Source organism: Fukomys damarensis, unplaced genomic scaffold, assembly GCF_012274545.1.
Source record: "Fukomys damarensis isolate Sample0158 unplaced genomic scaffold, DMR_v1.0_HiC HiC_scaffold_21, whole genome shotgun sequence".
NCBI lineage: Eukaryota > Metazoa > Chordata > Mammalia > Rodentia > Bathyergidae > Fukomys > Fukomys damarensis.
In genome coordinates, this window is record NW_022900933.1 from 37,679,329 (window position 1) to 37,693,979 (window position 14,651).

Below are 14,651 nucleotides of genomic sequence, written 5' to 3' on the forward strand. Positions count from 1 at the left end.
GACATTTGCCCTAGGAATGAGCTCGGTCCACCCGAGGCGCTGTCCATAGTGCCTGGGGTGGTACCCAGGGCACTGAGGGCAGCAGCATTGTCCCCACAGTTCCTCCTCCACAAGATCTCTCTCTGCCTGTCAGGCCTCTCACAGCCCCATTCTGAGTGACCCACATTTGCCTCCCCGACACATTCTTACTCTCATAACAAGCGCAACTTCGGTGATAAACTTTGGATTACGATCTCTCCCACCTGAAATTTGGAAATTTTCACTTCCATACGTTCCTTTTGCAAGGAAGCCAGTTTTGTTTTCTTTCTCACATGCACCATTCAGGGTCTGTGGAGCTGGGAGGGGACAAGACTTGGGCATCTTTTAAAAACTGTCTTTCGTTTGTTTCCGCAGCAAGCCCAAGGAGCCTGTGTTCAGTGCAGGTAAGTGTGACTTCCTTTTAGTATGGGTGTCCATTGCCCATGTGGGTGGCCTTCAGAAGTGGCCATCACTGGGGCCCAAGGCTGGCAGAGCGGCAGCTCTCTTGGGCCCGTGACGTGCGGGGAGCTGCTCTGATGTTTGTTCCACCAGAGTGGCTGCTGGGGCTGGGCTGGGGTCAGGTGACCCTGGGAAACAGTCCTGGGCCCCGCCTCCTGGAATTTCCTGGTTGGAGACTTCTGTTGCCTTTTTATTCCTCCCTCCTGAACCGGGCTCTGTGGCCCACAAATGCATTCCCCCAAGGGAAAGATTCTGCTGCATCAGGTTACATAACTGTGTCTGAAAGCGGCGTCTCTCTGCCTGTGATTTCCTGGACTGCCAACTAATTGTTCCTACATACCTTTCCACAGATCTGCTTTGAGCACACCTTCTAAGATACTGTTTTCTGAGTACAGCAACCCTATTAACAAGTGTACGTAAAATGAGAAACAAAATGTTTTTATAAGCGTGCCGCTGTTAGATAAATTCATGTAGTTACTCACTTCCTGTCCTTCCCTACGGGCTCTAGAGGGTAGACACACAGGCGGCTCTGTGTTCATCCGTGTGTGCTTCTGTGAAGCCAGGCCCACGGGAGCGCAGTGTCAGGGCCCCCACGTGTCTGGTGGCACCCAGAGGCAGGTAGCACCCAGCTGACCCTGGCAGGCAGGCCAGCCGCGCCTGCAGCACCCTTGTCTCTTTATCCAGCCCTTCTGTCCCTGTCTCCGAAATCCCAAGGGAAGCGCCGGGTGACGCACTGCAAAGGTAGGCAGCACTCGGAGCAGGGCCCGTAGCTCTCTGCACATGTCTGCCTGGCTCCCGAGACTTCTTCCTTCGGGCTCCCCGTGTGCAGGAAGCCGTCTCTGGACCCAGCAGTTCCACTCACTCTGTGCGCGGAGCCCCTGGCACTTGCTCGGGTGGGCTCCCGGATGTGGCTGTTACTTGGACCTGGGTTGATCGTGGGCTGATGACAGGCATTCTTCAAACCTGTGTAAACCGGAAGAGAGCTACAGGGCAAGCCCTGAACGTGGTCCTGCACTGCTGCTGGCCTCTCCCCGCTAGCACCTTTCCGGTTGGCAGTGTGTGCTGTTACCCTAAAGCCTGAGCAAAGCATTGCTCTCCCTGGCTGCACTCTGATTTTAGATGTGGTGCCGAAGCCTGGCCTAGTAATTTCAAACCATGCCATGAGTAATCCTCAGTCAGTCAGGACTCTGAACCAGCACAGGAGGCAACTTCCTCGAGCAGCTGTTTCAGACCGAGGAGCAGGCACGCCCACCCTCAGCTTTGTCTCATGGAAATGCCATTCCGTCACCTTCTCTCCTAACCTGCACTCTGTGAGTGCCCTGGCAGGACTGGCTCATGCCTTCCAAAGAAGGGGATGGGGTCACTTTTCACTGAACTGCAAACTCTCTTTGCTGAGGGTGCTGTTCTGGGTGCTTTCAGGGTCTTCCTTTATGGTCACCGCGGTGTGGCCGGTGGACAGTGAGTGACAGCTTAGGGAAGGGAGGAAGTTTTAGAAAAGAGCAGCATGAGCAGAGCCCAGAGGCAGGACAAGGTGTCATTTAGCACAGAGATACCTCTGTCCATGGAGGACCCTCACAAGGTGGTTGTGGGCAGGTGGGTCGTGGAAAGTAAGAGCCCTGGGCAGTTAGAACTCCCGGCCCAGCCTCTAAGAGCAGCCAGGGGTTCTCAAGGAGGAAGCATGAGTTGAGACCCAGTTTTGGCTCCTGGTAAGCAGTAGAATATAGGATGCCCCGGGGGACTCTGAGAGCCTGTGGCAGTGGCGGCCTTGGGTGGACAGGTCCCCCTCGGGGCGGCCAGAGAGGGAGCAGCCAGCATGGCATGTACAGTGATGAGCGTGTCGCTGGCCCTTTCCCAAATGCCACGCCTAACATGCAGAGTGAGGGGTCGCACGCATCGGACCTGCAGTGTGAGCACGCAGTGACATCAGAGCAGACAGCATCACATTTCGTGTTTAAATAACTGCATGTGGCAGTGTTTGACAACCCTCCGCCTCAGGCTTACAAGACTGATTTGTGGTTACACTTACAGTGCTGTCATTATTCCGCGACTTTTCCTCACCAGTTTCCTCTCTGCCCATGATTTCCCTGGGGAGCTGTGCAGGCATTGCTGGTCCCAAGGGCTGGTATAGATGCCACTGAGGCTGCATGCTGCAGCCTGCAAGGGGCAGACAGCTGGAAACTGAGCAGAATCACAAGGAGCCCAGGAGACATTTCCTTTGCTTTTAAGACATCCTGAAAATGCTGGTCAGAATGCTACAAGCTGTTTTTGTGTGTGTGTTTTTGTTTTGTTTTGTTTGGTTTGGTTTGGTTTGGAACCAGAGATCGAACTTGGGTTCTTGTGCTTTAGAGGCAGGCGGTGGCACCACTGAGCTAAATCCCCTGCCCCACAAGCTGTTTTTTTAAGACCCAGAGGTTGCCTCAGGTGGATGTATTAGTGGTTTTTACTTTGCCCCTATAATTTAGTAAAAATCAAAAGTTATTGTAATAGAACGATTCACTCTAGGAAGTTCTGCCTCCTGACCTGTTTTTCTCATGCCCTCTGCTCTTTCGTGTTCCCTCTCTTTTCCTGGAGCATTTTCCTTTGCTACTCCTCCCACACGCTTCTGTTGATCTTGCTTTTTTCCCCTTAAAGCACCCGCCCAATGTAAAAGACACAATGATTTTACACTTCAGTGAAACAACCCAATTTAAATATTGAGGGCCGGGGATTTAGCTCAGTGTTTCTGCTGCCTGCCTTGCAAACACAAGGTCCAGAGTTCGATTCCCGGTACCAAAACCAAAAAACAAAAACAATTTAAATATTGAAAGCTGTTTCATGAATTTTGAGATTATGTCTACATTCATCTCAGAAACTTTTCGAAGCGTACCTGTTGCGTTCATTGTAACTTTTGGTGTGGTACGTTTCCCCCTCCTGGTGACAAGTGTGAGTACCAGGATCTCACAGGAAATAATCATCAGCATCTAGTTCCTTCCTGCCTCTTACGGTTTCTCCTTGTAGTTCATGCATGTAAGTAAGCAGAAGGCCCAAAGCAAACACGACCCAAGCTTTTGTTTCAAAGCATTTAGTTTCACTAGCGATTTGTTTTTCCCCTAAGACACTGGGCAGAGATGTCCTAGGGTAAAGCTTTCACTTGTGCATTGCCTGGCTAGCAGGGGGTGGCATTGGCTTGCCGGTGCCCTGGGCATTGGGGTATCTTGCTGACGTCTTTTGTTCTTTTTGTAGAAGAAGGATATGTAAAAATGTTTCTTCGAGGACGGCCCGTTACCATGTACATGCCCAAAGAGCAAGTGGATTCTTACAGTTTGGAAGCAAAAGTAGAACTGCCAGCCAAGAGACTGAAGCTGGAGTGGGTGTATCCTTTCCTCAGGACTGAGCCTCACTCCGAGGTGGCAGAGGATGAATGCCTGAAATTTAATTGTAAAACTTCATAAAAGCCCAAAGGTCTTAAACTTTTTCTTTTCTTTCGTTCTCTTTCTTCCTTCCTTCCTTCCTTCCTTCCTTTCCAATTTTGTTGTTGTTTGAGACAGGGTCTCTCCATGTAGGCTAGACTGGCCTTGAATTCACAACAATTCTCCTGCCTCAGCCTCCTGAGTTCTGGGATTATAGGTGCACACCCACATGCCTCACTTTTTTTTTTTTTTTTTTTTTTGGTACCGGGGTTTGAACTCAAGGTACCTTGAGCTTGCAAGGCAGGTGAGGGAACCACTGAGCTACATCCCTGGCCCTACCTCACTTTTTAAAGTCTTCTTAAGATTTTAAAAATCAAAATATTTTACTTTTCCATCTTAAAAAATTTATTTTACGGAAGTGGCCATGTGTTAAAACCTAGCCATGCATCCTGGCAAAGGAGGAGCTGTTAATTATGAAAGGAACCCGCTCATCCTTCCTGAGTGAAGTATTTGTGGTTCTTGCGCAAATACGTGGGCATCATTTACCTGAAAATATATGAAAGAGTAAGACATATGCTAGTATGAGTGAATTTAGTCTGGGGAGGGTCAGGGCAAATATGTCACTAGTTTATGGCCTGAGTTTTAATCTTTCCGAAGAATAAATTGGTTAAAAACTCACAGAGAGGGGCTGGGGATGTAGCTCAGAGGCACCACGCCTGCCTGGAAAGTGCAAGGTCCTGACTTCGATTCCTGGGACCAAAAAAAAAAAAAAAAAACTTACAGAGAAGCAAGCCTAGGGAAAATAATAGCAAATGGGTCACAGTCTGGGAGTGGATGAGGAACAAAGACCTGGCTGTTTTTAGGAGGTGCTGTTCCAGGCTGGAAAAGCCCAGAGTGCTTAGGTATTTACAAGGACATGGCAGCGAAAGTGAAAGGAAGTATGAACTCATGAATGAGAAAATGGGAATTTAAAAAACTGAAGCTAAGTGGGGTGTGGTGGTCCAAGCCTATAGTCCCAGCACTTGGGAGGCTGAGGTGGGAGGACAGCTGGGCTACAAGGGAGCTCAAGGCAGCCTGAACTGCATAATGTTTCAAAATAACAGCGAGAAATCGAAACCAAACCGTGCTGACTACAAGCTTTTCAACCCAGCCAGATTGGGACACCCTGAAAGGAAGGACTAGGGTTCTCCCTTGTAACCAAGCAGGAACTTGGCAGATCTCAGGAGCCCAAGGCCAAGGTCAGCACCATGTAACTGAAGAGAGAAGAGAAGAATCCAGATGCTCAGGTGCTGCATAAGGGCGGCACCAATGGCATAAATCCAGCTGACGTAGAGCATGGAGATGATCCTGCTTTTTTTTTAAAAAAAAAGGAAATTTCCTCCCCAAATCTAGGCCACCCCGATCTGAATCTACTCTGCCACTAAAGTCTTGAAACATGACTGATAGAGGCTGGGAAGAGGCTTGGAAAAGTGAGCGTCTGGGGAAGACATCCAGGAAACGAGAAGACGAATCTGGGGAGAGGTGGACGGAGTGTTGTTATTTCTCCCGTTGAACTCAGTTGCTCATTTCCTACTTCTGGTCTGTGCAGGCTTCAAGGCAGACAGAGCCTCTTCTCCACCACCAGACATTTGCTGATTATCTTTTAATGCCATGTCGTGAACATGAGTTATCGATGCTGGTTTCAACAGTAGCTGCTGCAAGTGCATTTTCATCACAATCTGTGGACATTTAAAATAATTGTCACCTACCTTCCTCCCCCTGATACAGACTTTCCTTTTTCAGGTTATGAGGTCGCAGGCATTGACTTCTCTGTACCATTTGGAGCACATGAAATTGAAGGAGTTGGCTCTTCTGTCCCTAATGACAGCTTATTAAGTAGTTAAATGAAATCTGCAAAACACATTGAAAATACATTTATTCCAAAACACATTTATTCAGCCAACTTGCTGTTCACATTTCAGGAAATGTAAAACAGTAAAATGATCATAATCTTGAGGGGGGCAGCTGGGTTATATTTTATACCTAAGTTCAAGGGGTGTTTTTCTCTCCAAATAGTTCTCCAGGCTTGAAAGAATGCATTCCAGCAGCTTAACAGGAAAAATTGTCCCTATAGAGCCAGGGCAAGGAAGACTTAAATTTTTTCCCTGTGATACACATTGATGCATCATTCGTAGCCTTATGAATACTTCTATCAATATTTTAAAGTTTTTTTCTATTTTAGTAAAAGATTTAACCTTTGGATCATAATGAAAAAAAAAATAGACTCATAGTTGACTCAATTTTTTTAAAAGAATCCTCCAAATCTTTGTATTGTTAAAAAAAAACATGCATTCTCATTACCTGATTGATCACTTCCGACTTCATTGCCTGCCTTCTGGGTCAAATCTTTTGGGCTAGGGAATTTGGAATTATTTCAGCCTCACACTGATTTTCACGGGCACGTAGCATTCTCTTGCCTGCATCTGCTGAATGCAGCTGAGGCTTTTCAGCTGGAAAGGAAGTCGGTTTTTACCTTAATGGTCACAAAGCTATGGGTACCGCGGCCGCGACTGCCGAAACAACCTGTACCTTCTGCCCACCGGCGAGACCGTGTACTTCATCGCGTCAGTAGTGGTGCTGTTCAACGTGGAGGAGCAGCTGCAGAGGCACTACCTAGGCCACAATGACGATGTGAAGTGGTGAGTGCCCCCCAACACTCCTCAGAAAGAGCCCAGCTCCAGCCGCGCTCCCCTGTGTCCTCCGCGTTCAGCTCTCTCCCCCACAGCACAGCTGTCAGCTGGGTAGACCCTGTGGCCGCCTCCTCAACACACCCTGAGTTGAGGGCACTGCACCAGGCTGGGTTCTTTGCTCAGAAATTAAAATGTTCTGCGTCGTGTTTAGGGGTGGGTCAGCCCGGAGCCAGTGAGGGACCGCAGCAGGCCAGGTGGATGAGCTCCTGTATTCGTGGATCTGTCTTTGTCCTGCGCCCCGGTCAGTAATGAAGTTCCTGTTGGCAAGAGATACGCTGCCTCTGTCTTCAGCACCCCCAGGACAATATCTTAATAAAGGGCTGGGCTGAGTCAGTGGTTCTAAGATGGAAGCAGAGTTCTCCTAGCAAAGGAAGACTTTCGTTAAAGTTTGGAATTTCTAAATAAGAAACGAGGGAATTCGGAGGCAGTGATTAGGCAGGAGTTATCTAAAGTGGTTGGGTGTTTGGGGAGTTCGTCATGGGGCTGCACAAAGTTAGCCATACAGTTTCTCACTTTTAAGCTCTTGACTCGATTCTGTTTGATTAAGGGAAAGCAAAGCTAACTCTGGAGTAAAGCGTCTTCTCACTGTCCTCCCTCAGCCTAGCAGTTCATCCTGACAGGATCACCATAGCCACCGGACAAGTTGCAGGCACATCAAAGGATGGCAAGGTGGGTGCCGAGCCTTTCTGTCTAACAAGCTCGAGACAGCACCATCTCCTGAAGACAACCACCTGAAGAGCCAGCTCACTTGGGCCTCACTGAGTCTAAATGCCACCAGGCCCCTTGCTGACTTGTTTTATTTGCAGATTAAATGTCTCACATCACAGTGGCTTAAAAAAAAAAACAAAAAAACAACAAAAAAAAAACTCCAGTGCATCTTAATTTCAGGAAATTTAAAAACAGCATTGTTCTCGCCTCAGAATTCACTAATTCTTAACATACTTATTTCATGCTGAGCATTCAAATGTGATGGGACACACTTACGACGAAGTAAACTTAATGGGCCAGGGATTTAGCTCAGTGGTTCCACTGCCTGCCTCGCAAGCGCAGTCCTGAGTGTCTGAGCATTCAAATGTGATGGGACACACTTACGACGAAGTAAACTTAATGGGCCAGGGATTTAGCTCAGTGGTTCCACTGCCTGCCTCGCAAGCGCAAGGTCCTGAGTTTGATCCCCAGTACCAAAAAAGAAGGTAAATTTAAGATCCCGATGAACAGTCCCTCTGGCGGGGTCACCTTAGCCATCAGCAGCTGTGGTCCTGACAGCAACCGTGGGACTGGTGCCTGTGTGGGGGTCAGAGAAGTGGCCGGGAGTCTCACACAGATGTCCTAAGCACTTGAGTGGGACTTCAGTTTGTCTCTTAAGGAATAAGAAAGGGAGTTAGTGGAATTTAACAAAATACAGAACAATTCACAGTTGGCTTCCAGGCACTTTTGCACCACAGTCTTGTGATTGTCATGTTTCATTCAGAACTTCTCTCAGCTTTTTGATATCTACTTGTGTGTGGCTTATGATTGCACTACTCGCATTAAGTACTTCCATTTTTATCAACAGTTTCAGAAAACGTGAATGCCGCTGTATGAGAAAATATTTTAGTAAGATCAAATTTTAAATATTAACCTCATCCTAACATGAACAAGTGTTCACCTTTTCTTTTCCACATTACATGGCCGTGAAAAATGTCTTCAAAATTAATATGGAACCATTTGTTCTGCCTCTTGTAACTTTGAAGCGTATTTCAGACTCCTTTAATCCTAGTACTCTGGGAGGTTGAGGCAAGAGGATCACAAGTTCGAGCCCAGCCTGGGAGACTTAGTGAAACCCTGAGAGCTGGAGATGAATCTCAGGGTGAAGGTCTTGGGTTCCTCTCCATGACCAGATCATCAGCTATTTAGAGACAGGGCTGAACTGGAACACAATTCATTCACTTTTCTTGTTGATAAGGCACTTGCTTCTATAAGAGAAAAATTAATAAAACTAACCCAGGACACGATTGAAAATTTTTGAACAAATTATAACAATCCCAAGTAGTATTTGTGCATAATTAAATTGCCTCTTTTGTTCCTGTGGATTGAAGATTGTCAGATTCCTAATACTATTTTTTTATCCCTAGCATTGGGAAGTCAGGAACATATCCTGATACTCAGAACAGGCTGGCCCAGGTGTAGGACTTGGTGGGCCCCTCCTGTCAGGTCCCCCAAAGCCACTGGGAGCATCTCATTTACATGGACAGACAGGCTTCTCTGAGTTGGAAAAACTCCTTTGGTTTTGACACAATCAAAATTACTGCCCACGTAACCTTGTAGCTTCAAAGTCAAGAGGAATTTGCGAACCCTCACAAACAATTAATGACTGCAATTTTTTTTTTTTCCAAAACAGCAATTACTCCCCCACGTGCGCATCTGGGATTCGGTATCACTGAACTCACTCCATGTCATTGGGAAAGGCTTTTTCGACCGGGCTGTCACCTGTATTGCATTTTCAAAATCTGTAAGTTGGAGCCCTGTGTGTGTCACAGCCTTGGGCCATGGGCAGGAAGGAATCCGATTCAGGTTGGAGAGTTTACTGCCCCAAGTGCATTCTTGGACTCGAACTCTGGAACTGCACTGCTCCCTGAGTCCCTTCTTCAGGGACATGCAGCTCCAGACCCACATCTCCAGCCTCCTGGGTGAAGAGGAGAGCCCCGCACCCCAAGTTGGTCCTCTTGTAGCGTAAGGCATCTGCCTGCCCTGAGGGCAACCCACACTGCATAGCATGTGCTGTGCTGACCCAGGCTGGCCTCCTGCTGCAGGCACACAGGGCTGGGTGGGGCCTCTCATGGTCTCCCAGGCATCCAACAGGTCTACACTTGCACTCCACTAAACCCCATCTTCATCCTGTTCGGAAGTGACATCACACCCCATGCACACATCCACACCCAGTGGCCGTGCTTAATCGGGCCCCGGTGCCCTGCTCCCTTTGATCTGCACAAGTGGAGTCCACAGCAGGTGACAGGACCCTGGCCAGGCCTGCCGAAGACACCGTCCTCAGGGAGCAGGGGCACTGAGCTCCTGGTTTCCTGAAAGCCGGCACAGCCCTGCATCCCATCCTTGTCCCTTTGTGACCCACACTGCCCTGCCGTCCCTTTCTGGTCCAGCGAGCAGTGGGCCAATGGTCTTTGTGCAGACTCTGCTAAGAGTAGGTGAACACTCATGTCAGTCGTGCCCGACCCGTTTACTCTCAAATGTAGTCTTTGGATGCCTTTCTCTTTCAGAACGGAGGAAGCTACCTGTGTGCTGTGGACGACTCCAATGACCACGTGCTCTCCGTGTGGGACTGGCAGAAGGAGGAGCGGCTGGCCGACGTGAAGGTCTCACTCCAGCCTTCCGTGCTGTGTTGTCGCTTCCCCCACAGGGCCCCTCCCAGGGGCTCCAGGGCCACCTGTCCTGAGCGCGACCCCTCACCCAGAGGCTCTTCCAGCCCTGCCCTGCCCACGGTGCAGCTGTGTCCCTGAGTCCTGTCTTCGCAATACGTGTCTTCTCCTCTTCGCCTGTTACCCATGCACTCGGTCGTTTATTTGTTCACCTTTCCCTTCACCATTCAGATCCCCAGTGCCCGCCTCATGCTGGCACAGTGAGCAGAGTGTCCCCTGGAGGTGGGCACCTGCACGCTGAGGTCCACGGGGGCACTGCCACCCACAAGGGCCTCTGGGGATGCCAGGGAACCAAATCCTAGGTCGTGTGCAGTTCCCCCTGCCGCTGTCTGTCCCCTTCAGCTCCTTTCCGCCTTGGCTCCCTTTTGCAAAACTTGTCATAAGCAGAACTTGTTCCTTCATTCTTACATTTTTCTCCCCTTGACATCCTCACTGGAGCCCTATTTCTATAGAGTCAGCTTCAGATTTCTCACCTTGGCATCTGCTAACCTTAGATAACACTGCTTATCTAACGTGGGAAGCGCCACCAGATAACCTCACTTGTCTGAAGGAAGAATTACCCGTCAGGTGACATTCATTACCTGTCTACCGCTCAGGATCCCCATCAGATAACCCTGTGGGCAGCCTTTTGTCTGGTGTGTGGTGGAGCTGACCCTGAATTTCCTACCGCCCGGTGGCCCTGCCTTCAAATGTTCTGGGCAGGCATGCAAGGTGTTCTCACGATGTCGCAAGGTTGGGAATCAAAGACAACTCATTGCCCAGGCTCAGAGACAGAATTATCCGAGAGGGAGCACTCAGGGCCCGATTGAGCAGAGCGGGGCACAGGGCCTGGAGGGGAGGATATGGGCTGAGAGCCAGATCCAGCACACGGGACCCTAGACGAGCTACAGACTCCCCAGGCCGGGAAGGACTGTGGGGAACTGCAGCCAGGAGCAGTGGGGCTGTGGGGCTGCGGTGCTGGCCCTTCCCAGAGCACACAGCCGGGCTGCTCTGGGTCCCTGTCCAGGGGCTCCCGGCCCACAGGGCAGATAGGCCGGGCGGAGTCAGAGCCTCGGCCAGCACAACTTCACACCAGAATAATTCCGTGGGGAAAAAGTCAAGAGGACTGGTGTCCAGATGAATGAAATACTGACTTGGGATTCCAATTTGATTGACCTTCCTAAGTTTCCTAGGAGACTTGAGGCATCCCATTCTCCTGTTTTCCTTAAAGTGCTCTAATGAAGCGGTATTCGCTGCGGATTTCCACCCCACGGACACCAGTGTCATAGTTACTTGCGGAAAATCCCATCTCTACTTTTGGACACTAGAAGGAAACTCCCTGATTAAGAAGCAAGGATTGTTCGAGGTACGGTTAAAATGCATTTTTCTTTTCTCCTCCCCTGAGGAATACAGTGGCCCCTCTGCTAGACTTTAAGAGAGCATCAAAGTCCTCCGGCCTTAGCAGTTGCTTCAGTGACGATTGTGAGGGTGCACATGGGGAGTGTGGAGATAAAAGTCACCCCCTGGGTCCCTCATACAGTTGGGGACCCCCGGCAGGAGGATGCAGGCCAGGGAGGGCAGAGCTGCCTGCAGGGCAGCTGGCTGCACAGAGATCAGTGAGGGATCAGTACCCGGTCTGCAAAGGGTGGCAGACACTTTGTCCTACTGGATGGGCAGCCTTTCCCGTGAGCTCATTTGGAAGCCCTTTATTCCAGTGTGGGGATCTGTTCTTTACCCTGCAGTCATGACAGTACCCCCCACCACCACTTTCACACCCACCACTGGTGGAACTGTCTGCAACTTCGGGATTCCTCGGCCACTTGGAGTTGCAAGAAATTTCTTTCTTAGTGCAGTTAACCTCATGGTGAAAGTTACTAACAGTAGATAAAAGTGAAAGGTAGTAGCAGACACGATCCAGCTGTGCTTGCGACCCTGCCTGCTCGTAGTACAAACAGAAGGATGTCTTGATTACATGTATCTGTATTTACTACATTCTGCAGAAACAAGAAAAGCCAAAGTTTGTCCTCTGCGTGACATTTTCTGAAAACGGTGACACTATTACTGGAGATTCGAGTGGCAACATTTTAGTATGGGGAAAAGGTAACCAGTGAATGACTACTCCCTAGGCCAGTTCTTTTGATAATGTTATGTGAAAGGTAACCTTGATAAGAATTATCTGTTTAATATAATTTACAAGGTTGCTGTTAGATCCCAAGGTGTGTGTGTAACTTGAAACCATGAAACTAGAATGGAAGAGAAGTAGCGAATAGTAAGTCCTTGACTGTAAGTTCTGGAGTCCTCTTTCACAAGTGTCTTTCTGAGGTGTGGTCAGTGGTACCCAGAGGCCGCTGCCGAGCACCACCCAACAGGAAGTCGGGCTCGAAAAACACAACACTGTCCTCATCCACCTTATTCCCCGGATCTGGCACTGTGCGACTTCCGGCTCTCCCCCAAAGTCGAAATGGCCACGAAAGATCGATGTTTTGAGTTGATGAGGGCCTCAAGGTAGCTATAACAGTGCAATAAAAGACACTTATGAAAGAGGACTTCCATACCTACTGCAGAAATGGTGAGAACAATGGGATAAGTGCATTCGGACTGATGGGGAAGGATTTTGAGGGGAATTAATGGCAATGCTTTTTACTGTGATAAATTTTAAAAATTTAAATGTCACCATGTTTTTTTGATCACACCTTATATATGATTCTAAAAGGCTCTTTAAAACCAAGATATTATGATGGGGTTACTAGCTTTATTACTCTTTACTAACAAAGCATAATGACGACTAATTAGTGACTATTCATATAGCTATGAAATATTTAACTTCTGATCCACAGAGCACTTGGCGGATATTTATTGCTCTAATTACATGTGCTAGACTCGTATAAATGATGTGGAAAGCTTTTAGGGTACAGGCTGGCAAGTGCTGAGGACCGGATGCTGGGGCAGCACACGGGCCCCTGTCCTCAGACGCCTCCGACACAGGCCGGGGTGCAGATGGAGGCAGGGTGACATGTGTCACATCACGACGCCGTCTTTTCCAGGGGACTGTTACTTTCATTTCATTTTGTCATTTACAGTGTCCCCGCCGCTCTTGGGTCACTTAATCCGAGGGTCGGTCCTGGGGTACACGCAGCAGGGCTGTCACACACAGTGGACCTGGGAAGAACAGTAGGCTGTCCCTGGGGACGCTGAGTCTGGTTGTCACAATCCCCTCAGTCAGAGTAATCCAGTTCCTGCTTGTCTCATGCCCTGTGAGCTTCTGGCACCGGGTTACAGTGATCTTTTCACTGATCACATCACCTTTTGAAACAAAAATGAAATACAGGCCAGATGTGGTGGTGCACACCTGTAACCCAAGTTGCTTGGGAGGCTGAGGCAGGAAGATTCCAAGCTCAAGGCCAACTTGGGCAAGTCAGGAAGACCCTATCTCAAAATAAAAACAATTTCTAAAAAGGCCTCAGGATATAGCTCAGTAATACAGCACTCAAGGCCCTGGGTTTAATCCCCAGCACTTAAAAAAAAATGAGAGTGAGAAAGAGCATGAGAGAGAGATCTGAAACGGGCAGAGGAAGCCTACAGGTCACGTCTGATGACGGTGCTTTTCCTGGTGTGTTTAGGTACAAACCGAATAAGCTATGCAGTTCAAGGGGCCCATGAGGGCGGCATTTTTGCACTTTGTATGTTAAGGGATGGCACGCTGGTGTCAGGAGGAGGGAAGGACCGGAAGCTCATTTCTTGGAATGGAAACTATCAAAAACTTCATAAAACCGAGGTAAGTTAGCACTCACAACCACAGAAATTCATTTTGAACCTTACTAAGCTTCAATCCTGGCCAGTTCCTGTGTTAGTTTGGAATCTATGGCTTAGGGTTTTAAAAACTGATAAAATGAAGTTATATGGGGTAGGGGCAGTTTTCAACTAAAACAAAGTTGCCAAGTTTTAGGAATTAAAACACTTCATGCTTAGAATGTCTTTGTAATTGAACTTGTCTTAATTGGTCTCCTGGGGAAACTTCAGTCTTTTCCAGGGGATTGTTACTTGCATTTCAGTTTATCATTTAGATTTCCTCTCTTCTCATTGGCTTCCAGTGTCTCACAGGACACACGTGCTCACTTGAGCCAATGTTTATTAAGTTTATACTTTATGCATGGACCTCCGCTGAGGCCAGGTACCTCTCTAGTGCTCTGGCCCCTCCTGGAGCTGCTTTCCCCGCATTAGCTCGTGAGCGGCCCTGCCTTCCGGTGGGAGCCAGTTGTATTCCTCAAATTTTTATTTGTCAGGAAGAAAAAGGGCTTTTTATAAAAACAACATCACTGGTGCTGATTCTTTTAAGATGTGTAAAATATTGGTGGTTTAAAAAGTAAAGTAGAAGGGCTGGAGATTTAGCTCAGTGGCCTGCCTCACAAGCACAAAGTCCTGAGTTCAATTCCTGGTACAAAAAAAAAAGAGCTTTGCCTAGTATGTGCAGGATCCTGGACTCAGTTTCCAGCACTGAGGGGGAGGAAAAGTTTTGGGGTTTAGATTACTCAACTAACAGCCAGCTCTTGTATCTCTCTAGTTACATTTCAATTTCTGTCTGCATGTGCGTGTGCGTGCGTGCGTGTGTGTGTGTGTGTGTGTGTGTGTTACTGAGAATTGAACCCAGGGCCTCACATGCTAAG

The 14,651-nt window shown here is 48.5% G+C and overlaps 1 protein-coding gene across 5 annotated transcripts in view; it reads left to right on the top strand.

Annotated features, from left to right (window-relative positions):
- The window catches only part of Eml1 (EMAP like 1), a 137,978-nt gene that overhangs the window by 106,210 nt on the left and 17,117 nt on the right, over positions 1-14,651 (top strand). For 3 of the 5 annotated variants that reach the window (XM_033766791.1, XM_033766790.1, XM_033766792.1), the window contains exons 5-14: positions 394-422; positions 1,162-1,218; positions 3,700-3,829; positions 6,395-6,544; positions 7,195-7,264; positions 8,976-9,086; positions 9,850-9,945; positions 11,219-11,353; positions 11,988-12,087; positions 13,608-13,762. In XM_033766791.1, coding sequence (XP_033622682.1) covers positions 394-422; positions 1,162-1,218; positions 3,700-3,829; positions 6,395-6,544; positions 7,195-7,264; positions 8,976-9,086; positions 9,850-9,945; positions 11,219-11,353; positions 11,988-12,087; positions 13,608-13,762 — 1,033 coding nt within the window. The remainder of the gene's footprint in view (positions 1-393; positions 423-1,161; positions 1,219-3,699; positions 3,830-6,394; positions 6,545-7,194; positions 7,265-8,975; positions 9,087-9,849; positions 9,946-11,218; positions 11,354-11,987; positions 12,088-13,607; positions 13,763-14,651) is intronic. The other 2 variants (XM_010609127.3, XM_010609128.3) reach the window with 1 other exon arrangement.